The following is a 24,580-nucleotide window of genomic DNA, read 5'->3' as shown; positions in this document are numbered from 1 at the left end:
TTATACGTAGCTTGGCTCCTCCTGGGTGGTATTTAAAAGCTCCAGCTTTTTTTCTCTTTTCTTCTCTTTTCTTCTCTTTTCTTCTCTTTTCTTCTCTTTTCTTCTCTTTTCTTCTCTTTTCTTCTCTTTTCTTCTCTTTTCTTCTCTTTTCTTCTCTTTTCTTCTCTTTTCTTCTCTTTTCTTCTTTTCTTCTCTTTTCTTCTCTTTTCTTCTCTTTTCTTCTCTTTTCTTCTCTTCTCTTCTCTTCTCTTCTCTTCTCTTCTCTTCTCTTCTCTTCTCTTCTCTCTTCTCTCTTCTCTCTTCTCTCTTCTCTCTTCTCTCTTCTCCTCTCTTCTCTCTTCTCTCTTCTTCTCTCTTCTCTCTTCTTCTCTCTTCTTCTCTCTTCTTCTCTCTTCTTCTCTCTTCTTCTCTCTTCTTCTCTCTTCTTCTCTCTTCTTCTCTCTTCTTCTCTCTTCTTCTCTCTTCTTCTCTCTTCTTCTCTCTTCTTCTCTCTTCTCTCTTTTTTTTCTTTTTCTTCTCTCTCTTTTTTGAGGGGGGGTGGGGACAGAAGAATGGGGGCTAGCTTTTGCAAAACGTTTATCTGTGCAACTAGAGAAAACAAGAAAACTCTTGTGTGGCATTTTTACTGCGTCCAGTAAAAATTGGAAGCTTGAAGTTAAAATCCTGCTGAATTCTTGCTATTGTTTGTAGGAAAAGACCTGTGACATTACAAATAGCTAGTCTGCAGCTAGCAGATGTATACAGTCCTTACTTAAAGCATGTTGATTTAATTTTAACTAGGAAACTAAACTCGGGCATGGGCTATGTTTATCCTACCAGGCATTTCGTTAATCTTGTTTATCTCAACAATACTGAGGAAGTTAAATTTCTGATAGAAAAAGAAAATAGTTGCAGCAAAGTTAACTAAACTAAAATGGACTCAGTAGGTTAAATATATCCATTGTGTTTCCTCTCTCATCTAAACGGTCATCTCCCTTTCAGATTTGGATCTTTTCAGAGCCCTGAACGCTTGAACACCCACCATGGATGACTTTGAACGTCGCAGAGAACTCAGGAGGCAAAAGCGTGAGGAAATGCGCCTGGAAGCAGAGAGGTGAGGTATTACGTACGGAAAATGGGTGCCGGTGGTTTGATTTTTATTAGCAGTGGCTTTGAGCATTTCTGCCTCAGTATCCAAAGTACGCAACAGCTAACCAAAGAGTTCTTGCTAATGATACGTGTTGTAAAGTGCCTCTAGTCAATATTGTGGCAGAGGCTGGAAGTCAGTGGTGTCTGGTGCCTAATTCCCTTAGGCTGTTGTACATGCCCTGGCTTCTAGGTATTTTGTTATGTGGCTGAATATAAACACTGAAGGTGGACTATGGCAAGGTGAAATTATTAATAGGAAGACTCGTGCTCAGATATCATGTGAGTGACTGTTCACTGCACAGAAGGAACTGTGTTTATCTTTTCAGACACAGAGCTAAACTTATAGGATATCGATTGAAAGCTGAGATGAAACAAACCCCTTGGTATACATAGCATAGCATATCTGTGAATTGTGTGCCATTACTGTGCAATTACTGTAGTGTTATTAGGGCCTGTCATTTTTATTCATTTAAAGCCACTTCATGTGGGCAACAAGGGCAGCATTTGCTCTCAGGTGCTACGGATTTACTTTGGTGCAAATGAGAACAGAACTGGGCATGGGTATGGTGATGTCAATTTATGAAAGCAACAGTGTGAAAATATTGGGAGTAACATTTCATTAACTAAGCCCATTTTACACTGGTACAGTTCCACTCACTTTAATGGAAGTTCCCATGACTTACACTGAAATAAGTAGGGAGAAAGTCAGGCTCCATACATATTTTTGTAATTCCTTTTTTGATAGGAGGATTTGATGTAGTATATTAAAACTGTAATGGTTTTTAAAAATGGAACTGATGTATCACTAGTTAAGCACATTTTGGTTTCATTTCTGTATTTAGTTTTGAATGTGGACTTCACTTTTGTTTCTAGTCTTTCGTGTTCAGTTTCCCATGCACTGACAAAACTGTAGTGTTTTGGGTTGTGAGTGCTGTTGGAGAAAGCATGTTTTTTAAAAACAGCTTTAAATGGAAGTCAGCTAGGCTTTGTTTGCCTGCTTTTTAATAAAGCCTTACTTACATAGCAGGGTTCTCTAATGGACATTGATGGTATTTGGGGGGAAGTCTCAGGTAGGTGAGATGCAGTAACTGCCTTTCTTTCGAAACAAAGTGTTGCCCTGCCGAACCGAGTATGTGAGCTCTCGTCAGGCTGTAAGACGAATCTGCGAGCTCTGGAAAGCCGGCAGTGTTGCCTGCAGATAAATAAACTTACATGAAGTGCGGTGGCCAAAGGGAAATGAGGCAGGAGCCTCCCTTTGCAAAACCCACCTGGCCAGCAACCTCCCCCCAAAGGTGGAGAAGCAAATGTGCCATGGCACTAAGCTACCTTCTTCTCCCAGAAGGTTTCCCTCCAGGCCTGGGGCGATATGTTTTGGTTGGAGCGCGCGGGAGGAATTGCAAGGCCTGTGCCAGCGCCGGTCTGCTCAGCTGGGTAAGCAGAGAGCTGCTGCACCCAGCAGTATCTGGCTGGCACTTCTTATCACAGTCCTCTTCTAGGCAGAAATGAGATGAGATGAAGTGAGTTGTGTGTTGTAGCTGTTGATGTGGATGTAAATGCTGGGCCCATGTACCAACTGGAAAGAGGTCTGCTGTTTATCTGAGGAGTCAGAAATGTTCAGATTTATTGCATGCCAGAGGTTTGGACTGAGGCCCATTTACACTGAATGTACATTCACTCCATATGCATCCATTTTAGCAGATTTGTAGCAGCATGGTATAATGAGAACACATGGTATTTATATAATTTTAGTCCACTTCTGCTTTAAATTTTTTTTAAAGAAAGACTGAGACTTTAAGGTTTGTTGCTAATACGTATGCTCGGATGCCTGTGGAGGATTCTGGGGGGTGTAGTCTAGGAAGTATTTTGTACTATGGAAAAATGTCACTTGAACTTCCCCATAAAGTCATTCAAACTCTTATACACGTGTGCGGAGCCTGCAGAGTGATCTGGGCATCAGTGATGTGCTGTGACCAGCTTGTGGATGCAATGACAGCTGCAAGGGGTTTGGAGCAGCAGGGTCTGCCATAGAAATCCAATACTTCCAGTGTACTGGTGAGTCAGGCAGAGCCCTGCCACCCAGGCTGGCTGATACATGTATCCTCCCGGGGGTTCGGGAATTGGAGTGGTTAGGCAAGAGAGCGACAGTGTCTGCCATTGGAAACAGCCCCCTCCCCACCCATGCACTCATCCTTTTGGGAAACGTTTTTGCATTGTCTCGAGCAAAATCCCTGTGGCAGCTTTGCTGGGATTTTGCTGGTAACCTCTGTGAAGGAGGTGAGGTGAAATTCGTGGGAGCCCAGCTGGAGGAGCAGGGCTCAGGCCTATTTCCCTGTATTCTGCTGAACTGCTGCAGGAGCACTCTGTGCCCTTTCCCACACATTTGAAGACTTATAGCAATAAATTGCTGTATGCCAAGTCTTGCTGCACTCTCTCTGCTGCTGCCAACTTCAAGCATTTAAGTATCATGAGTCAGACCCCTTAAAAGTCACAAGACTGCTTTAAAAATCTTGAGATCTTAAAAATAATTTAGTCTGGACTTTTTATTTTTATTTTGCCTTAACAATAATAGAGCCTGATTCTCAAGTTCTGATGTGACTCCTGGAGCTGGGACTTCAAGCAGCCTACCCTGAGAGAGGGAGTGGAGCATCAGGACTGTCAGAGACATATGCCTCTGTTGCTTAATACCATTCAAATCAGAGCGGAGGGCAGCAGGCTTTGGGCAGTTATTAGCAAATGAAAATGTCACACTGAATTCTTTCTGGTGAATTCATATTTTAGGGTTTTGGGGATTATCCTCACCTTTACAATTATGATGACAAGGTGTCTGCATACATGTCTTTTTCTCCTACTGTAAGCCACAGCAGTATGCCTGTCTGAATGCTTTCAGGTGCTTTATGAAGTGAGTTGTGTGTTCCTAAAGAATGGCATGGAGGCTGGAAATGTTCCTTTGTGCTGAGTGTTGGTACCTGCTGCAGTTACAGGATGTTTCCTTGCACCATCCCATCACTGGGCTGTAGCCTTGCTATGAAGAAAGTGTCACTGATGGTAAGCATATTTGTTGTGAAGTGCACAGCCAGATGATTATGTGTAGGCGGTAACATATTTGCTAAGTCTTCCAGGCACTATTTAAGCTTGTTTGATTCAAACAGTAAACCCAGAAAACAGCCATAGCCAACAGCAGAATATGTAATTCAGCCAGCTGCAGTGACACATTTTGCCATTTCTTGGGATAAAGGCCCGTGGAAAGCCCATCTTCTCAGGCTGCTCCCTGTGCTCAAGAGAGATCGAGGAGTTAGGATGTCTTAAAATGTGGACTTGGGCACCGCACGCCCAAGAGGCTGTGACTTGTCCTTGCTGGGTCTTGCCCAGGAGGGAAAGATGGTGTGAGGACTGGTGAGGGTATATGTGCTGTCTGCTTCCCCAGTGTCTGTCAGGCTTGAGCTGCTGCAGATCATGTTGTAAACTGATGACAGTGACTGCCTTTTATCTGATACCCAGATACCTTATGGCAAGTCCGGTCCTTGAGGGCTGATGTTAGGTATTGGGTTGTTTTTCCATTAGAAAGCAGTTGAAAATGATGCTTTGTTGTGGTGTGTAGCACTGGCCTTCTGGAGTGATATACATAGGAGTGATCCCGAGGAAACTGTTTTTCCTTATAAAGAGCAAGGGTGTAATTCACACTTGGCATGAGCTTTAGCTAGGCGTTCATGCTGTGGCAAATGGAATATAAATTGCTACTGACTCAGAAACCTAGTGTTTCACAAGCATTTTACACTTTTATCATTTCCAAGGTAACCCACGTGTCTTGGATCCCCTACTCAGGCCCATTTTGCCCTGGTGGAATATTCTGGGTTTTCATATTTTTGGGGGCTCTCTGGACACTGAGCAGCCTGTTTGGAGCAGCAGCATGGACGTGTGTGCAGGGCACGTGCCAGGCAGCAGGCATGCGGCTTTGATCAGCTTTACCCCAAGGTGTCAGATTTACTGTGCGTGGTCATTAGCTCCCACGCCTGCTGGAAGAACAAAGCCTGCTGGAAGAACGAAGCTTGCTGGGCGTAAGCTAGGAAACCCAGGAGAAAGTATGGCAGCTGTAACCGTTGCAGTCTGCAAGCACTTTACGTGTGGTTTGTAATGCGCAGGTGCAAGGTCACAGGAAATCGGACCCTACTGGCTGTATGGTGATGTGATGTGCTACATCTATGCAACCGATGTGCAGAGGCTTTATCCAGCTCCTTAACAGCTGGGGGAATCCTGCACAGGGGCTGGTGGTTATATAAGGCCCAGAGCGCCTGATCTGGAGCTGGCTGAAGTCAGTGGGAAGCCTCTACTGGTTTCAGTGATCTTTGGATTAAGCCTTACCTGAGTGATTCCAGCTGGATGATTTATGAGACAGTCTCAGTGGCAGCCTTGATGAAGCTGGATGAACACTGTGCCTGCCCAGCCACGGGGTACATGCTGTACTGAGGTATCGGGGCCGTCACGGAAATGGGTTACACTCACTTGACTGGAAAAAGCCCATGTGTAACCAGAGCACAGGGAACTGAGTGCTTTCCAACGAGGGAAAACCAAATGCCACCTACTGCTTTGTGCCTCTTTCTGGGCAGGAAGAGATGTTCTCTGGCCATCAGGTTTTGTCATTTTTACATTAATGTAACCAATACTTGAAGAATTCAGGCTAGGGCTGGGCAGTGTGTATGCACAAGAGTGTGTGTGCATGTGTGAGACCGGAGGGGTGGTGTTTTTTTGAGAATTTCTTGCTGATGCATGTTGGTCTTGCACATCTGTGTGCAGCTGCAGTGAAGTATTGAGGCGAAATACTTCTTGAAGCGACAGTGGAATGACCTCTGCGATTTCAGTGTAATTGAGAGGAAAAACTGGCCCCTTGAACTCTCGAAAGAATAGCTCTCAGTCAGGTTAGTCTGTTTAGTACTCAAGGCGTGATTTTATGATTGGCTTACTCGCCACTGCCCCCATGGCATATTTTCATCTCTCCCTGGTGTCAGGGCTCTTTAAAAAATTAAACTAGCAAGTCAATCCAATTTGCTTCATTGCCATACAATCACTACTGCAGACATCAGGAAGGTCTTGGAGTCAGTATCAGACTGGTCTTTGTTTAGCTGAAGCTTAACTTTGGTTCTGAACCACAGCTTTGCTCCACATGATGCTCTCCTGCAAGGGACTGCAGGACATTTCACAGGGAAGGACATGTATTGGTCCTCCTGTTGTAGAAATACAGCAGAGAGAAATGGCTATCTAGCATCAAATCATGAGTCACTGAAAAGACTCTCTAAAACCACTGTCTTACTTTGTGGACTGTGTAGGATCTCCTGACTGGGGCAACACCTGTCCTGACTACAGGACTAATCTCCTTGCAGATGCTTAGTAAGACATTACTAAATATACTGTAAAAGGGAGAGACTCAAGCATTGTCTACATTTACAATGTAAAGAATTACAAATGGAAGAACTTTTCATGTCATTTAATACATATGCTCTATTCCTTATTGTATTTGAATTAGTGTTACACTGACTGTAGCAGGAAGCTATTTAACACTCTTGTGGATAGGGTGTTCAGGAAAACACTACCATTAAACTCTGTGGTTCATCCTAACATTAGTTACTAAAGGCAGTTAGGTAAGATTTTTTTTCCCCCCTAACTACTCAATTACAAACTCTTTCCAGTCTGTCATTTAAACTGTTTTATAAGGCAATGAATGTGGTTCACTTTCATGGACATATGTTAGGGAATGCTCATAGAAACAACTCAGTTTGCAGATCGGGGATAGAAGCAGCCTCCAGCAGGCTGAAAGTCTCCTGGGGTGGTAGCTCATTCAATGCAGTTAAAAGAGTTAATCCCAGAAGGTTAATCCCCAAATTTATATTGGCACAACTGAGAAGAGAAGCCTAGAGAATTTCAGTCCAAACAGGTGAAAGCAAATGCAGAAAAGGAATTTAACATGGCTTTTATTGTAAGAGTGCTCCCACTGAGGCCGGTGTAACTGAGATAAACATGCTAAGAAACAATTTACCAAGCTAAGAAAGTAAAACCAGCAGGATCAGACAGGTATGTCCTTGTAGGACTTAATGAGAAGTGTGTTGGTTATCTTCTGGACAGGTAAGACAGGATACATTTGTTGCCACAGTATCTTAATACTTATGGAGAGCAATAAAATCTTATCCATGTCAGCCACAGAAAGCGGACAATTTGCATTCTCCTGTCCAGGACAGCTCAGGTGAGGATAAGTGAGTGTTAAGATTAGATCAACACTGAATGACCACAGATAGCTTTCCAAATCACTTCTTGTTCCTGAAATGGAGTCATCTCTGGTACAAAGTGTACATCAGAGACAAACATAGTGATATCAAGGAGCTGATTGGGAAAGGTAACCAATTCTTTCCTGTCAGCCATTAAAAACCCAAACTCTCAGAAGGCAGAGATTGTGTGGTTGTTCCTAATAATTCAGAAATCTTAAATGGGTCTTCTTTCCTTTCATTAAAATGAGAGTTTAGAAATGAACTTACCTCGTTCCTTTTTATTTATCCCCTGCTTTTTGAAACATTAGGACTTGCCCAGGTCTTGCTTCAAAATACCTATCTAAATTTTTATGAAGAGTTTTGAGACCATGTTTAGATTCAGGCTTATGTAAGTGAATGAACAATATGATCTTAATGTAAATTTTCAAGGAGTGCATGTTTAAACATAAGAGAAGCTGACTGCACATGCCTAACACAGAATTTCCCAGTGTTCACAATCCGTTATTTCAGAACACTACTTCCAAAAATGTTCAGTCTCTGTCCTCTTGAGGACTGTACCCTTGTCTGGTCCAAGCCTCTCTTGCTACTTGAAAGAAGAGCTACAGTGCTTTTATCTCTCCATGCTCTCTTCATATATCCTGTAGTTCTGAATATTTTGAGGGTTTCTGCTCATCTTTCCATAGAATATTCACATTCTGGAAGAGCTGAGACATGACATCTTCTGCCTAGGAGTTAAATATTTTTTAAAAATGAATAAATAAGATTAGAAGTCCATGAGGATTGAGAACAAATTGAGGCAAAGTTGCTCCAGCTGTTAATCTGTCTTCACAGCTACCTTGAATTCCAGGACTGACAGGAAATATTTGGATTGTCAAAATGAGTTTGGCCCTGCATTTTGCCATGAACATGGTTTCTGGAGTTCTCAGAGCTCATTCTTAACCCAGACAGAAAAGCATGATCCAGTGGCTCATTAAAGCATGCCCTACTGCTGTCATTCTCAAACAGGGTGGATACTAGACAAATCTTTGCCATTGTAGCATTTCAGATGCCCTGGAGGAAATAACCAAACATATGCAAACCTGAGCAAAACCTCACAGCTTAGTTTTACAGCCATTGTGTGTTTTGCAGATTATATTTTCTTTAAATGTCTTGATGGAGGAATGTTTTATAAAAGAAGCTTTGTTCTTCCAAATAGCTAGACATGCAGAATGTAAACTTAACTGAGCTAACCCCACTGCAATTCCTAAGCAGACAACAAAATGGGCTCCTTAGTATTTCAGATATTAATCCCACGTGTATGTTAAGATCATTCTTTAATCTTTGTACTATATCTACCATACCAGCCAAGCTTTTAGGAGGAGAGCCCAAATCCAGCACCCAGACAGTTGGCAAAATGCCACGTCTTTCACCTTTTTCAGCAGAGTGGCAGGTTTTCTTTGGAAGCACCAAGGAGTGTTGGAAATTCTTGGGTGAAAAGTGCCTCCCCCCAGCCTATAATCAGCTGACCCACCTACCTCCATAGAAAAGTCTACTTTTCTGTTTCCTACTGTATTTTTATTAGTTTTAACTAGACTGAAGTCTTTGATGAACTGGATCTTATTTAAATACCTAATAGATATGGACATTGAGGCACAGCTTTTGGTGCTTGTTATTTTCAATTTTAGTATGCATATTTAAAAGGACACCATCTGAGAAGTAGTACAACATAATATTTTATCATGGTTTTCAGAATTAGACCGAGGCATAGGCACTGCACAAAGAAAAACATGAGGGTGAAGGAATGTACCTGGTATAGTAAGTATGTGTCAATGGCTGTCCTGTCATATCTATGTGAAAAATGACAGCTCTTTAATATCTTATGTGCAAACTGGCAGTATACGCTCAATTAAGTTAGGGTAGCCTGAAGCTGTCTTGCAGCTCTGTGCATCTGCTATTGTACCTTCAAACAGTGTAAATCATATCTATCGTCAGAATTCTCTCATACAAAAGACTTCAGAAACTTGAAATGTGAAAAGCTACATTAATTGGCGTAAGCTTTGCGAAGGCACAGAGCCTTTGAACTTCCCATAGCAGCCATGGCTGAGCTGTTTGGCATCTGTGACTATAGGTATATAGTCCCTTGGTGGCAGGCACAACACCTCAGCTTCTTCTGCAGCGTTTTCTGTCCCTTGGCAAGGAACACATGAGCCCTTAATGCAGGTTACCTTTTGCAAAAGATCAGTTAACTCAGTATGGCAGAGGCAAAAGTCACTGTCCTAAAATAACCCAGAATAAAGGAGAGTCATTTCTTTGTTGCTAGGACAAAGTTTTGTTAGACTCTTTCTTAGGTATGGCCCTCCCCCATCTTCATCTGTCTTGACAGACAGTGTCAGTTGTCAGATAGACCTGCATAAAGCATTGGTGCAGCTTATTAGATTCCTAGGCCAGTCTCTCTTTGTAAATGAAAACAGTTAATCTGTGTTTCTTCCTAGAGAGTAAGCATATGATTGACCTCTCAGCTGCTTAGACCCTGTCCATGTGCCTGATGTCCTGATGCAGCTGGTGCAATAAGGCAGGGCTGAGTTCATTGAATTAAGGCTTGTCAGGCCATAGGATTTTGTATATCTTATCAGGCCTTGATGCCTTTTCAGATGGAGGGTCATCAAGTGCTGCTCATTCCTATTCCTATTGCCTATTCCTTCTGACAGCCGCTGCCACCACAAGTTAGTTTGTTAGTGCAGCCATCCCTGCTGTTGCCAAAGAAGGACGCTGGGAGCAAAGTAAGCAGGGTTGCCCCACGCTACCTCCCTGCTGCAGCACCTGCCTGGCCCCATAGGATGAGCAGCTACTTGTGGATAGTGGGTCAGGGCCTGGACTTGGATTGGGGCTCCTGAACGCAGGTTTGAACTGCCCTGCCCACATAGTAACACCCTGCCCACGTAGTAACTCAATATTGCCTCTGGAAGAGGTGTTGAGTAGAGGTGGAAGGAGAGCATCAGTGTTTTTTAATTTGTTCTTTTGCTTTAAGCAGAACAGAGTAAGTGAAAATCAGTCTCTAAAACTTCAAATTTCCAGACTTGGTTACATATGATCTCTCAGCTATAGCATTAGAATGCCTTCCTTTTAGTGAATAAAAACATTGTAGGACTTCTTGTTCAGTTGTGTCCATTCTTCAGGGCATTCTAGGTTTAGAAAGGTAAAAGTTATTAGATAGATGCTCCAATTTTTTTACCCAGCTTTGGGACTCTTGAAAGAGTGACATGAAAATTAGTTCAGCCAGTGGGTTTCTAGGAGCATCTGCTTCTCAGTGTGAGTTTGCATTTTATTAACGTCTTTATGATCTAATATCTGAAATTAATGCAGATAATCAGAAGATTAGATTTTCCTTTAAAAAGCTGAGGCCAATTTGTTTGCAGGGATAATAGATTAAATGAAGTCAAATGCTAATAAGTTTTACAGATGAATAAGCATAGTATGTAAACACTATCAAATTGCTGGCAGCTTGGGCAAAGTTACCCTTTCACAGTTCAGTTGAAAGAGCTATAGAGGAAAAACGTGATTTGCAAATGAAACTCCAAACTGATTTCAACTTGCAGAAGCATCTCATTTGGTCTGTTAGGTCCTGCATTTTTGGCTTTGTGCCTTTAAACAAAGCTTTAATTACTGAAGATAAATGTTTATAAGCAGCTTTATTTCTCTCATCATAACCTACTTATTAGCTCACGCTAAACAAAGAAAATCCTTCTTGCCAGCAGATTGTCCTTGTGTGATTAAGGTCTTTCACAGAACGAATTGAGATGTCAGATGGATGCGATTCTTGGGCAACTTAGTTCATCAGTACACGGATCAAGAAATTTTCCTGCCCAGAAATAAGGTCAGCGGACAATTGCTGCTTAGAAAAGAAGTCTGGTGACAACGTGGTCCCCAGGGATGCAGGCATGGAGAGTGAGCAGAAGGTGCAGTTAACAAAGCCAGACAGCTACAGGTTAGAAAGCACAACAGTTGTGTCAGCTGTGCGGCTGGGCCCTTCTCTTCCTGGGGGGGCAGGGAGGGTAATGGGAAGTGGAAAAGTAAGCAGGATGCTTTTCTTTTGGTTTATTGGAAAGTATAAACTAATGTGTAGTGTATTTAATAGTTAAAGGTCAGCTTCATCTCAGCTGACATTATAGATGTTGTTTTTCTCCCCTTTATGTCCAAGCCTGTTGGTTTGACTAAATAAACTTGTGTATTAATAGTCTTAGTTGGATAGGGCTTTAGAAGTCTGTTGAAGGAAGGCCAGTAAGTTTGTCATGCTGACATAGCAAATCAAGGGAAGGCCATAACTCAAAAGCTATTTGTGACTGTCTTTGTTTAAAAAAAAACAAACCAACAAAACCAAACTTTTTCTATCCAAATCCCCCCACTCTGATATTAGCTGAAAACATGCCTCAGTTTGTTTTTACAGAGGGAACAAAAATTAAGCCAACAATAATCGCTGCTCTAGCAAGAGGTTATCTTCCAGGCAGACTATATTTTTCTTATGATGAGGCCATAAGAGAGTTGCTGGAAACTGGTACTCAAAAGTGGGGCTTCTGCAGTGGTTTTGCTAAGTTACTTCTCCATATTAGTAGTTCTCTTTTCTACCAGCATGAGACAGCATCTTGTCTACCATTGTTTAAACTGATTCACTTGAACAAAAGCTCACTTCTTTGTGATCCCTCTTCTTATGAATTAAACCTGATATGTATCATTGTAAATTTTTATATGTCAATTAAGTGCACACAGTGGAAAATAACCAAATTACCATGACTCAAGTTACTGCTTGTCGCTGAGCCTTTGGCAAAGGGGAGTATCTTATTGTAAAACAGCATGGGAGGGTAAGTCCGTTTACATTTAGACTGGGAGGTTTGCATAGATTTAACTCACTTAGTTTCAAACCACATTTGAGGTAAACTTCTGCAACTTCTGTGTACAGACAAGGCTCTTGTGACTGTGGTGAAGAGCGCTGGTGTTGGGCTGGTGTGCTGCCCGCTAAAGGTGTCTGTGTAGATCTTCAGTGTAGCATTTTTCGTGCAAATCCTGCCTCTGCTTACAGCTGCTTGCTTCTTCTGTGAACATGGCTCTACAGAGAGATTGGAGGCTCAGACACAGACCTACTTGCAATCCCTTCATGTTACCATATTGTTTGAGGCCAGGTATAGATTAGGGAAGGGCTGGTATTAGGTGGGTGGATCAGGTGTTTTGCCTCTCCACCAACCTTTGCTGACCACATGGCAAGAGACGGAGAGTTTAGAGACTTGCTGCAAGCCTCTATGGAATTAGCAAATGGCTACAGATATTCATGGTCATGGCAGTAGGATTCCTGCAAACTCCATGATTGTTAGCTTGGACTACTGCAACTAGCCGTTTCAAAGGAGTATCCTGCAAAGATAAATGGAGAGATAAACTAGAAAGAAAAATCTGAGCAATGTGACTTTTAAAATTTGCAAATGAGCAAAGCACTGCAGGAGTGGCTCAAGAACGTATGCACCTAACTGCTTGTTCACAGGACGTACAGCTTCTTACAGCAAAAGGGTTTTTCTAACCTAAATGTAGTAGCTTAATTTCCAAAAATATGCCTTTTCTTTTTCTTTTCCCCAAGTTAAGCAAAATTGCGACTTGTACAAGCAAACAGTACTTACAGGAGAAAGCTAGTTTCATTCATAAAATTGCCAGCCCTCCAGTGATAGAGGGAAGATGAAATGCTCTGTGTATCAATCCTGGACATTTCTGAAAGGAATTGTTATAATACAGTGTGAGAATGGTACAGCAGTGAAGTTGGCCCTAGTGCAGAATGCTAGCATGTCCTCTAATATAAAGAATCTATATTTGGGGCAGAGAAAAGGAAGGAGGAAGGTATAAATGGCTTTTTGAGCAATAATTTTTTTGGTGAGAAAACCACACCTCATAAATTTTTTCAGTGGCTACAATCTAAATTCAAAATCTCAGCAAATACTAGTTATCAGATTTTCACAAAAACGCTCTCAGTGGAAAGTCAGCAACCAAAAAAGATTGTCTCTACTCCACCCATTGATAGCTTATCAGCTCTCAAGAAGACCAGACCACAGTGGAGACTTGAGTGGAGAGCCCTTTTCTTGATATTCTGTACCTAGATGATTTCTGTCCTTATGCCCCCTCATGAGATGATTATGCCATTGTATTCAGATGGCAGATCATGCCATCTCTTGAGATGAAGTTCCCAACATCCAGTTGAACACCCTTTTCCTCATGCTAACAACTTCTATGACTGGGCTGAAAGGAAAAATTCGTGTTGTGCATTTTTACAGGTGAAGTGGCTGAACAGGTATTTTCACAAGTGCATGCAGTCCCTAGCAATAACAGTATTCTAGTTTCTTTGAAACTGGTTTCTTTTTACTAGTCTGTACCTGCTAAGCTCAACAATCTCCGCAGCTTCACAAACTCATCTTCAGCCTGAGCAAAATGACAGCTTTTTCTGGGCCCCGTTACGCAGAACATTCCCGAGATTCTCCAGCTGACTGTTACTGCAGTGTCTTAATAAGGCAGCGCAATAGCCCCGAAAGACAAGGAGGTGGCTTTTCTAAACACTCGCTACACATAGATTCCTTTTATGGTCCAGTTTGTGCAGTGGGGTATTCCACTGAAGGGCAGCAGTACAGATAGCAAAGTACGTCCCGCTGCAGCACGCGTTTTGAACACAGACATCATGTGTCTGGTGCCACAAGTACACGCTGCTCTGAGAAGGGGCTGAAAACCAGCTGGGTAGGGAAACGTAGAAAGATGGAGAAAGCAGACTGTGAAGTGCAGTATCTTGTGTGGATGCCATCACTATTGCTGCGCTCATGCCAGCTGCAGAATGTAGTTGCAAATGTCATGTGCAGAATACATGTGCGTGTACTGGATTGGATTTTGTAAAAAATGCCCCATAGGAAGCTCCTCAGCAGGGTTTCTTGGTTCAGGTCACCTCATAGCAATTCCAAGGGCAAATTTTCATGTCATGCCCATGAATTTGGCTTTTCATTCTTGCAACAAATGGGATAAAATGCTAATGACCTTTTCAAACCAGTAAGTTATGATGGCCTGAGGGGTTGTCTCTAATGGAATGCCACAAGATGAAATTGTTTAAGCAAAAGAGTTTTTTCCCCCCTTTCTCTCCATACAAGCTAGTAAGTCTTTTCCCTCATTAGTGTGTAATTGTCATCTTGCACTGGAGGGTTGCATAAGTTCCTCTGGGCCTATTGTCTTATTTCTCACCAAAGTGTTTTTTGCAATGAATGAGTCATTTTAATATCCTAAAGAGAAGGAATATATTGGTGATTAATTTAATATGAGAAAAACCTCTACTAAACAATGAAAATCTCATCATGTTTTGTCAGACCTGAATGTATATACAGGATATACATAAATTGAATGAAGAAAATAAATCTTCAAGGCAAACCAGAAATATTTAGGCGTATTCAATAGATCTGTAATCTAATTTTTCTTTTACTGATTACTGTCAGATGGACTAATACAGTACCTAATAAACCATGAAGACAATGAAAGACTTTAATTGTGTCATCAACTCTGACACTATTTGAGAAGAGAAGCACTTTAAGGTGTTGTTTTGATGACTCACATCTTAAAAGTCTAACTTTCTTCATCTGTTTCTCTGTTGTTTAGCTGGCTCCATCCTGATTTCACCTATCGTGCTCACATCATACTTACAATGAGATCCTGATGTAGTGACTTTGATATCATTATAGGTCTTGCATGTTTGTGGTTACACTGGCTTGGGGGAAATACGACTTTCTCAGTCTGTCGGCTGTATGGTTTTGCTGGATGTAATGTCTTGCTTTGAGAAGATAAAGGCATAAATGCACAGAAGTGGAGCAAAGATCACAACACATGCAGTCTGGTTGATGAAAGCTTTTAAACTCTTGTCAGTGCTTGCTGATATCAGAAGAATTCCAAAACAGAAACATATTTTAAATAATATGGTTTAGAGCAGGAAAGGCTTAAGGAAAGTTTTAGCCCTCTGGCTAAACTCAGAGAACCCATTTAATGGGCTGTGTCATACCTTCACAGTGCTTGCATGCTATGTTACATACAGTGTATAACAACTCATTTCAATCTGAATCCTTTTTTCATTGGTTGTGTGTGTCTGGCAATTACTTTGAATTTAAGCGCTTGGTATAGCTGAGAGCAGAGATCAGCTGTCCTGTCCTCATTCTAGTGCTGGAATAAAATATTGGTAAGATGTCTTGGTGACTAGGAATGACTTTTCCGTAACCAGCCCGTCTTCCCGTATTTATTGGTCGTTCTTCCCTCAACTTGGGCTATACCCTGTCATCAGTTTTTAAGCCAAATTCTTTATGAAAGTCAATAGGGAGTCCTGCACAAAGGGAAATGACATAATGTTGCCCTTTAGTCCTACCTACAGAGAAGCAGACTTGGGAAACATGCACATTTTCCTAATTACCAAGCACTGAATTTACAGCATGTGTTCATTTTCTATCGACATCCGGCAGCTACCCAACATATTGTAAATTTGTGTTCAAGACAATTGTTTTTAATAAAAATATTCTGAATGTTGTCTTTATTTGGATTGCATGTGGTAAATGTTGAAGTCTTCACTGCTCTGAGGTAAAGAATGTGCCATTTTTATGAAAGACAGTGAATGTTTTTAGCTAAGATGTCTCCTTGTCCCACTTGAGTGCACAATGAATTTGTAGGCTGCCACCTTTTGTTCAAGCAGTAACTGCGTTTTACTAGAGATATATGTCTCTATAGTTTGTAAAGCGCATTTGGTATGAAAGATGCTTTTGTAAATGTAAGCTATTATCATCTGACCTGTCAAATTTGGGTGCAGGTACTGTACTAAATGGCCCACTTTTATAGTGTCTTCAAGCCGCTTTTCTGCAGGGCCAGATAAACAGAGCTGCAGAAGGAGTTTAAAATGAAGACCTTTTTAATAAGATAATCTCTTTGCTAGTTAGAATTAGGATTCAGACTCTTTAAACCTTAAGTACATAAGTAAACGAAGTAAGTATGTAAGTGTAAGGACATAAACATGAAGAAAGTTGGCCAGAAGGGATTGCTTCCAAAGGAGCCACAAATGATCCCTTTGTTGGGAAGAATAAAGCCATTTTAACTCTTTTTTACTCCTTCCTTTAGCACTACAGTGCCTGTCTTTTGATATAAACTGCTTGTATAGCCCCATAACCATAGCATCTGAGGTCTCGTCAATTATTTACTTCATGTATATATCCCTGCATCATCCAGGTAATGTGGTAGTGCTGTTCCCTTTGCTTTCCTGATAGGGAACTGAGAGACTCCATGGCATAGCTAAAAACCTAGCAGAGGGAATGGATGAATCCTTTTGCTTCACTCTTTGTTTATTGGATTCTTCTCCAAGCTGCAGAATTTGGAGAATGATGTTGAAACCACCAAGACCCAGAGGTTTTCAGCACTATCCTTTAGGGTCAGGACTTTTTTTAGAAAGAGAAGCCATGAAAAATGAGATTTGGGGGTAGGCTGTAAGAATCCACCTCTACAAGTTTTAAGGTCTTTAGATTGGAAGTTGGCTCACCTCTGATTACATTTAATAACAACTCTATGTACATTTTATTGCATGGAAATTTGGATTCGGAGCCGTTGTTTATCTTCGCCACTAACTGACTGTTGACTCTTGGATGTTGATATAGAGATGTCATGGAACAAGCTTTAAGTGCGTTGGCTGGTGATTTCCCCTGGCAAGGAATGAAGATTAGGTTGATAACCTGATAATACTGGAGCTATTAGCTGTTGTGTGGCTGGCACTGAGATGGCATGAGCTGATTTGCACAGCCTAAAAAGTATTTGTGGGGCAGCTCTATTCTTAATTCCACAAACACTTCCAGCAGCTGGAGAAGGGTAACAGCACCTCCTGTAGCTCCTTTCCACTGTTTTTTTGTGGCATTTCATCTGGTATACCTTTTGTTTAAGGATGGGCTGCAATATTTGTTACATGTTGGTTCAAGCTTTTAGTTATGGCTTGAATGGTCAGTGGATAGGGCACTTTAATGCATTGCAGAGTGTCTGTGTGAGAGAAGGACGTGGAAAACATCTGGAGACTTGTTCTGGCCAAAACTAACAAACATGATGCTGATATTTTTTGGGAAAGCAATCAGAAAATAGGGCAGGAATAATACCAGACCCTTTGATTGAAGGTACATTTCTGCCATTTGTGAACTGGATTCACCATCTGGGATAGCATCTATGGCAATATCAGATTATTATTCTTACTCTGTTTCTTCTTTTTTTAAAAAAAAAGCCAGAACCATGTCCCTGTTTCTTGTAAATGTGCCTTTGCCATCACGGGTTTAGGCTGTCATAACACATTTTACCTCAAGCTCCATCTTTAATCACTTAGTGGCAGACCTGGGAATAGAACCCACGTTGCAGCCACTGGACCACATTGTCTAACTAGAGCAGGAAACAGCTGTGAGCTTTCTTACAGTGTAGCCTGATCTGCAGTTTGCCTGCAAGCTGTATTTTGGGCATCTCATAAACTAGGGCAAATGCAACTTCACCTTTTAATAACCAGCAGTATGAGTTTCAAAAGACGAAACTGCTTGCAACCTTGTTTGCGCAGAATGGAACATGGCAGTTCAGACTGCATTTGTGAGTGAATGTTGTGAGCAGATAATAAATTAAGACTTTCAGGAAAAAAATAAGTCACTTATGTAACTCAACTCCATTTGCTAGACTTCCTCCTCCCTATCTCCACTCCCTATTATTTATCAATTAAATATGCTGTGAGTAGTGAGCTGCCGACCACAGAATTGGGGAGGGGGTGGGATAATAGTTATTATCCTGTTCCAAAAGCCATAATACTGGATACCAGAAAGAATGAGAGTCAGATGTAGATGATGCTGTTGAGTTGCCATTGGTAGAACAGAATGTACTGTACTATCCAGCTATGGTCTTTGCTTTGTCTAAAACCATATACTATGGTTGAAATGTCGATGTCAGTCTGTAGCATTTGTGTGGTTTATAGGCTTCTCATTACGTTGCTGAACTGGGTGCAATAGATTAAACTACCATTAAAATTCCATGTCTCAAAACAGTTTATTTTGCTGTGCTAACTTTCCTCTGCTTCCACATAGAGTTACAGACAAGCGAAGAGAGTCTTATCATTCAGGCAGTCAAAGATTCCTATTTGTTATTCCTTATGTGGACAAAAGTCATATTGACTTAAATCTTACAAAAAATGGATGAAAGTATGTTTATTTTTCATGAAAGCCTATGTTGGTAGAAGTTTTCAGTGAGTGTTTGGGAGCTAGAAAAGAATACTGAAGACTAGAAAAGTTATCCCATACCATTCTTTACCAATAAAAATGGGCAGGAGGGGGAGGAGGAAAAGTTCTACATTTCCTGCAAGGCGACAATGAGCAGCTATAGTTTTCTCCAGATGGAGAAAACTCTCTGAAGTGGTAAAATTATTCCATTAAGAAATAAGAGTAGTGGCCTTGCTTACTAGTACTGAGCTCTGAACAGCAACTTCTAAGGGCAAATAATGAACAGGCCAAATGCTCTCTGTTTTGGGGGGGATGGGGTAGATGTTATCACTGTGAAACATTTGCTGCTGCAATTTGAATCACTTGGCTGCTCAGACTCTCTCCTTTGCAGTAGCTAAAGCATCCTTAGCAGCCTCTCTTTTTCGATTGGGTATACTTAACTTTGAATCAGTGGTGTTTCAGGTCTATCTGGAGTTACAAGTTAGAGACTAGCACCGAAGAATCTGAATCTGAACTTAAAATGAGTTTAAGCTGTTATTTTTTTTCTTGAACAGAAACAGTCCAAATCATTACTTTAAAGTCTCTAATTCAAATCTTAACTTTATTTGAAGTAGCCAAACCCAAACCAAATGAAAGCTGAGCTGAAAAATATATATTACTTGTATTTGGTGATCAGAACTTGCATTTTGCAATCAGAGCTGTACTCTAAAGTCCCTTGTACATATGCACTAAAGAGAAGGGTCTTTCCTCCTAAATTCTTGCAGTCTAATGAGTTAGCACTGGGTGAATACAGCTGATAGAAATGCAAGTGGTGACAAAATACACAGTAAAAGTCAGGTAGTTATAGCTAGCATGATCAAACTGTGTAATTAGCTGTTTAGCCATCAGGAAATGTGATCCAAGCATTGCACTGAAGGAAGGGCTTTATAGGGAGATCGGAAAAGGGACAAACCAGGATCTCTCTCACATACCTCTACACTCCAAGATATGCATACTGAGACCTGAAGGAAAAAAGAAAGGATATACTTCCTGGGTGGGATTAAAGTGGACTGTGGTGTTACTTTTCCTATTCATATCACAGATGTACCCTGCCCTAAAGACTTGTCTGCAGTACCTGCAGTCTGGTACTATGGGGTATCTCAGCAAGGTCTTCCATTGATTTAAACAGTTTATTTTCAAATGGTTCTTCAAAATTTGTTTTGCTTTGTTTAAAGCTGAAGGCATGAATATAAATTGGCAGCCACTGGAGTGATCAGCCCCTCTTTCTTTCAAGGTCTGCAGATGATTCCTGTCCTTCTTTTCCTCTCTGTTCCCATTCTGTTTTGAATGTCAAGTGCCTCAGGACTGATGAAGCTTTCTGTGTGAGGCAGCGATTGCTTACTTGAAATCTTACTTTGAAATCTCCATTGGTCTCTAACTGGGCTCTGAAGAAGCTGATCTGTGTCCGCTCTCGAAAATGTCACCCAAGGTTCCTACTACTGCCAGTGGCTGCACTGTATCCTTACTTACACTACATTTTTCCCTCCCCCAAAGACCAACACTGGCAAAAAGATTTCAAAGGAGAAGGGGCTAGCAGAAAGCATAGCTTTTTTTAAGTGTTTCCTCTCCAATGAGTTCCTGGCAAAACTGTTCCTCATGACTTCTGCTGGAGCTTGGGCAAGCCCCAGTTGGTTTCCCAGTGCTGTGTGGCATGTGCAGGGCCCCAGCATGTTCTTCCCCTGCTTCCCCCAGCTGCTCCCAGCTCGGGGCACTTGGCTGCACAGAAGCCCCAGGGCTCCCATGGAAGTGCTGAACAACCTGCATGTTCTGTATTTCAGCTCAGCACCTTGCCTTCCAGACAGTCGGATGTTGGCCTTTATGACAATGGGTCATTTGGCTTGTGATAAACACCAAGAGGGTTTTTTTTTCCCCCTTTAGTGTTTAATACTCAATTGTCAGCATCCAGGAAAGCAGTGTTTAGACTGCACTGGAAACAGATACCAATATAGCTAGCTGACGCAAGAGTGGTTTATTTTCCATTTTAATAGTTCTTTAAACAGGTCCTGCATTCATATACAGCTCCTTTGTTGGAATAAAAATCTTTGTCATAGGCTACCAGACAGCTATAAATAGCCGTGGCGAGTATTAATGCTGAGGATAATCTCAGGAGAAGATATTTTTAACTTTGCACATTGTTTAGAATAGGAAATTCTTTTAATGCCCACATTTTCCATTCCCAGTGCCATTAGCTTTTCCCCACCCCCTCTTATGATGTGTGCTTTGCTCTTTCTTTTTCTTCTCATTTCCTTTAAGGTTCAAGGTTACAGCCAATCTGCTCTAGAGGCAGACTTGAGTTTATTATTTTTTTTAAAGAAATGCTAACTTTGGCCTTTTGTGACTGTGTGGGAATTCAGTTCATTTCATGGGGCTATCAGAATGTAAACGAGATATCTCACTAGGCTGTCACCACAAATTGGGTAATGAATGAGCACTTTATTTCTCTAGCACATGGAACTAATACGCTTGTTAGAATAACAGTGGCCAATCTATTTTATACTCCCACAGAAAGTATTCCACTTTTTTGGCAAGTTTGTGTGAGTTGCTACTTGTACCAGTACTAGTGTTAATGCTGGGCAAAAAGAAAAAAAGCATGCTGAAATGTACTTGCAACTTAAAAATATGGCCCCCAGCAAACCCCATTCCCACACAAATCAATAAATAATTGTATTCCACGTTTATAGTCAAATATTGTGTTAGCCTGAGAGAAAGTGTTGTGTAGATTGTGGGCTAAATTCACAGCAGGTATAAGCTGACACAATTTAATGTACAGCCTTTGAGAGAAGTTGAGAGAAGTTGTGCTTCACAGTTACCTGTAAACAACTGTGCAGTCTAATCAGGCTGTTTTATTTATTTATTTATTAACACCAACGTAACTTAATAGCCTTGATTTTATTATCAAAAGAGACTGACGCATGCAGACAGTCAGGGTTAATGGGAATTAGGTACCTTTGTAGGGTGAGAAATCCTCTTTCTCTCTGTTGACTAAAGAGGGAGCCTAGATGATTGCCATGAGGTTTTAGCTAATTATTTGATGGATAGAGTTAGGCGAGGTGTGTCCTGTCCAAAGAACTGGATTTTAAAAGGTAATACCTCAATTCTCAATACCTTGGAGAAATGGACAGGCACCTTGTGAGACTGTATTTGAAATCTCCATTGGTCTCCAGTTGGGCTCCAAAGAAGCTCATCTGTGTCCACTTTTGAAAATGTCTCCCAAGTTTCCTATTACTGTCAGCAGGTGCAGAGTGTCCTTTTAGCCCCTATGGAGAGAGTAGTGGTTTTGGAAGTGAAGGACGAATGTTTTAAACCTCGCTTCCTCTGTAGAGGTGATAGAATAGGATTTGTGACTGGTAGCTCACCTGCCCGGTTTGTTGAACAGTGCTGTTGACTTAATGGAAATTGCATTTGTGGTTTTGGCAGCTTACGTTACTATTAAATTTGGCTATTACATTTGCCACATTCATATGTATGCAGATGTGTATATATACCCTGCAGTTTTGAAACGCTGCCCTGTTTGAGGCAGGGGTTGGCAGCCACATGGCCCACTCCATGTACGAATGGTGAGTAGAGAGAAGAAATTTGGAGGACAGGAAAACTGAAGCAAACCCTTTTCAATGCAGGCTGCAACTTGATTTGAAAGACCTGCAGAGTGAACGATATAACAGTCACAAAGATTAGGGTTTAATTTCCTACCCGTAATGTTGTTTGCCTGAAGATCACAGAATATTAAACAACTACTAAATCGAAAATATGACCTTCAGAGTTATGTAAACATTAGTGAAACATACTCGTTGCTTGGTGCTCAGCTAGATCCTGTTGGAGAAATTGTTTGTGGGGTACCTCAAGGATGGTACTAGGATGTTCTGCACAAAGGCAGCTGATGATCTACCCCATGCGGATTATGGTAGTCTTGGAAGGTCTTCACAGAAAACCATCAATGATCCATCTGGGAAAGAGCATGGGGGGAGTATAGCTAATGACTGTGCAGTAAGTTCAGCTACCTTGGGACACCTCCTGCCCTGGGCTGCAAAGGTGGGCAAGAACCAGCAGCAAGCAGCTGGACACAGGTCTCGTTTTATTCCTTACCCTAGGGTCAGTACCAGTCACATTATTCCAGTGGGGAGGCCAGAAACCATTGGAGGTCAGTACAGAGAAAGGTGATGGATCATAGCCACGTAGACTTCTCTACTCCAAAGTCAAAGTCAAAGACGTCATGAATGGAAGTTTTCTGCATGTGCCATAGCCCTGACTGAAAGATGGCTTGGCTGAGTTAGCTTGCAAGGGTGCCAGATGTAATGTGTCCACTAAAACCTGGCTGGAGACCACTGTTTCTCACATTCTTGGTTTATGGGATTTAGTCAAATGATTTCTTTCACAGTTACCTTGTCTTTCTTATCTGAGGAAACTGTGGCTATATTCAATTTTAGTATTTTGCTTCTCCCTCTGTTGTCTAGAATGTGACTATATCAAATTTCCCCTTCTGTCATGAACATTAGTAACTTAATTTTTTTTTTTACATGAAGTTTTTTTCAATAATAAAATCTCTCCCAGACTGCAGTTACATAAGATTTAAGGTCACAGTAATCATAGTAGAACCCATCTCACTTAGTAGGATTGAGCTCATGGAAATGAAAATGCCCCAGCAGGATTTTTTTGCAGGATTTTGCTACTGCACACGCAATTTGTGAGACTTTTGATCCATGAAAGATGACACCATTTTTAGGCCCACTGTACTGAGCTGTTTGTATCTTAAATTTTTTAGTTGTGAGGCACAAGTAACAGACGTGGGTCATTCTCTCAAAGCATAGAGCTAGGGATAATGTTGTAACTGCAGAATTTCATTGATACTGCTGTTTTGCACATATTCTTAGGGGTTTTGAATCCAAGGTGGCCTGAAATTAAAAAGTACCATATCTACAGGGGTACAGGGTCTTCTCAGAGGCGTTTTGTACTTTCGTTCCTTGTGTTCCCTCTACTTCCTTCCCACTGTTTTCTCAGCACCACAGAGTCCCCCATCTTTAGTTTGCAGTCATCCTCACAGGAATTATTCATGTCAGAGGAGGACCTGACTGCGGGTAGAGGAATGGCGATCTAGGGGGAAGCCATCAAACCGATTTGCTGTCTGACCAGCTGTACAACTCATGGCGTTTCATTTTCTTCATTTATATTCTTCTGCATCTGCTATTCTTTGCCCTCTATCCAGAGAAACTGGGAGTGTATTTTGTCTTTGAAAATTACGGCCTGTACGTGACTTTTCTCAGATGTCAGGACAACAAATTTAGTGCAGTTTCACTGACAGAAGGATGTGTTGCTAAAGGGACCTCCTGTTCAAAGTGAGACATGCTGCTCTGGACAAGAAAATACAATTGAGTCCTCAATAGTAAGAAGTACATCATAAACAAAAAGCCGCATCCACTCCCCTGCTGCTTATGGACTCCCCTCCATGAAGCGAATGCAGAGCATGATTGCGTGGGAACACTGTCGTTAGGGAAGCTGTATAAAGATTTAATTTGGCTTGATCTTCATGAGGGACGTGCTCGCATAACTACTTATTAAAGCAGACAAATAGAAGCTCCCCAAATATAGCCACTGCTTGACCAGACCTTCTGTTTTCTTCAGGAGCAGTTAGAGCTACTGATGGTTGATATAACTCATGTAGGGTATTCATTTGTATTACAGTTATTCTTCTCTGCCCAATGTATAGGGGAAAGGAGAAGTCTTTTACTTGGGGAATGTTCTCTCTTTGGGATGAGCTGTAATAACTTGCAATTGTTATCACTATAATCCTTTGCATCACCAGTGCCAAGATGGCAGTGGTCCCTTCAGCGCAGTCTAGAAGTCTTTACTCTGGTTTAAAAAAAAAAAAAAAAAAAAAGCAGTACTTTAAAAGCAGGACTGGACATAGGCAAAATGTGTGCACTTTTG

General features: G+C 41.4%; 1 protein-coding gene across 6 annotated transcripts in view; it reads left to right on the top strand.

Moving 5' to 3' along the window:
- CALD1 (caldesmon 1) overlaps nt 1-24,580 on the top strand; it is a 198,037-nt gene that overhangs the window by 101,307 nt on the left and 72,150 nt on the right. For all 6 annotated transcript variants that reach the window (XM_067306742.1, XM_067306747.1, XM_067306732.1 and 3 more), the window contains one exon: nt 982-1,093. In XM_067306742.1, coding sequence (XP_067162843.1) covers nt 1,023-1,093 — 71 coding nt within the window. In that variant the 5' untranslated portion in view covers nt 982-1,022. The remainder of the gene's footprint in view (nt 1-981; nt 1,094-24,580) is intronic.

The sequence above is a fragment of the Apteryx mantelli genome, chromosome 1 (assembly GCF_036417845.1).
Source record: "Apteryx mantelli isolate bAptMan1 chromosome 1, bAptMan1.hap1, whole genome shotgun sequence".
NCBI lineage: Eukaryota > Metazoa > Chordata > Aves > Apterygiformes > Apterygidae > Apteryx > Apteryx mantelli.
This window is presented reverse-complemented; position numbering and strand designations above follow the sequence as displayed.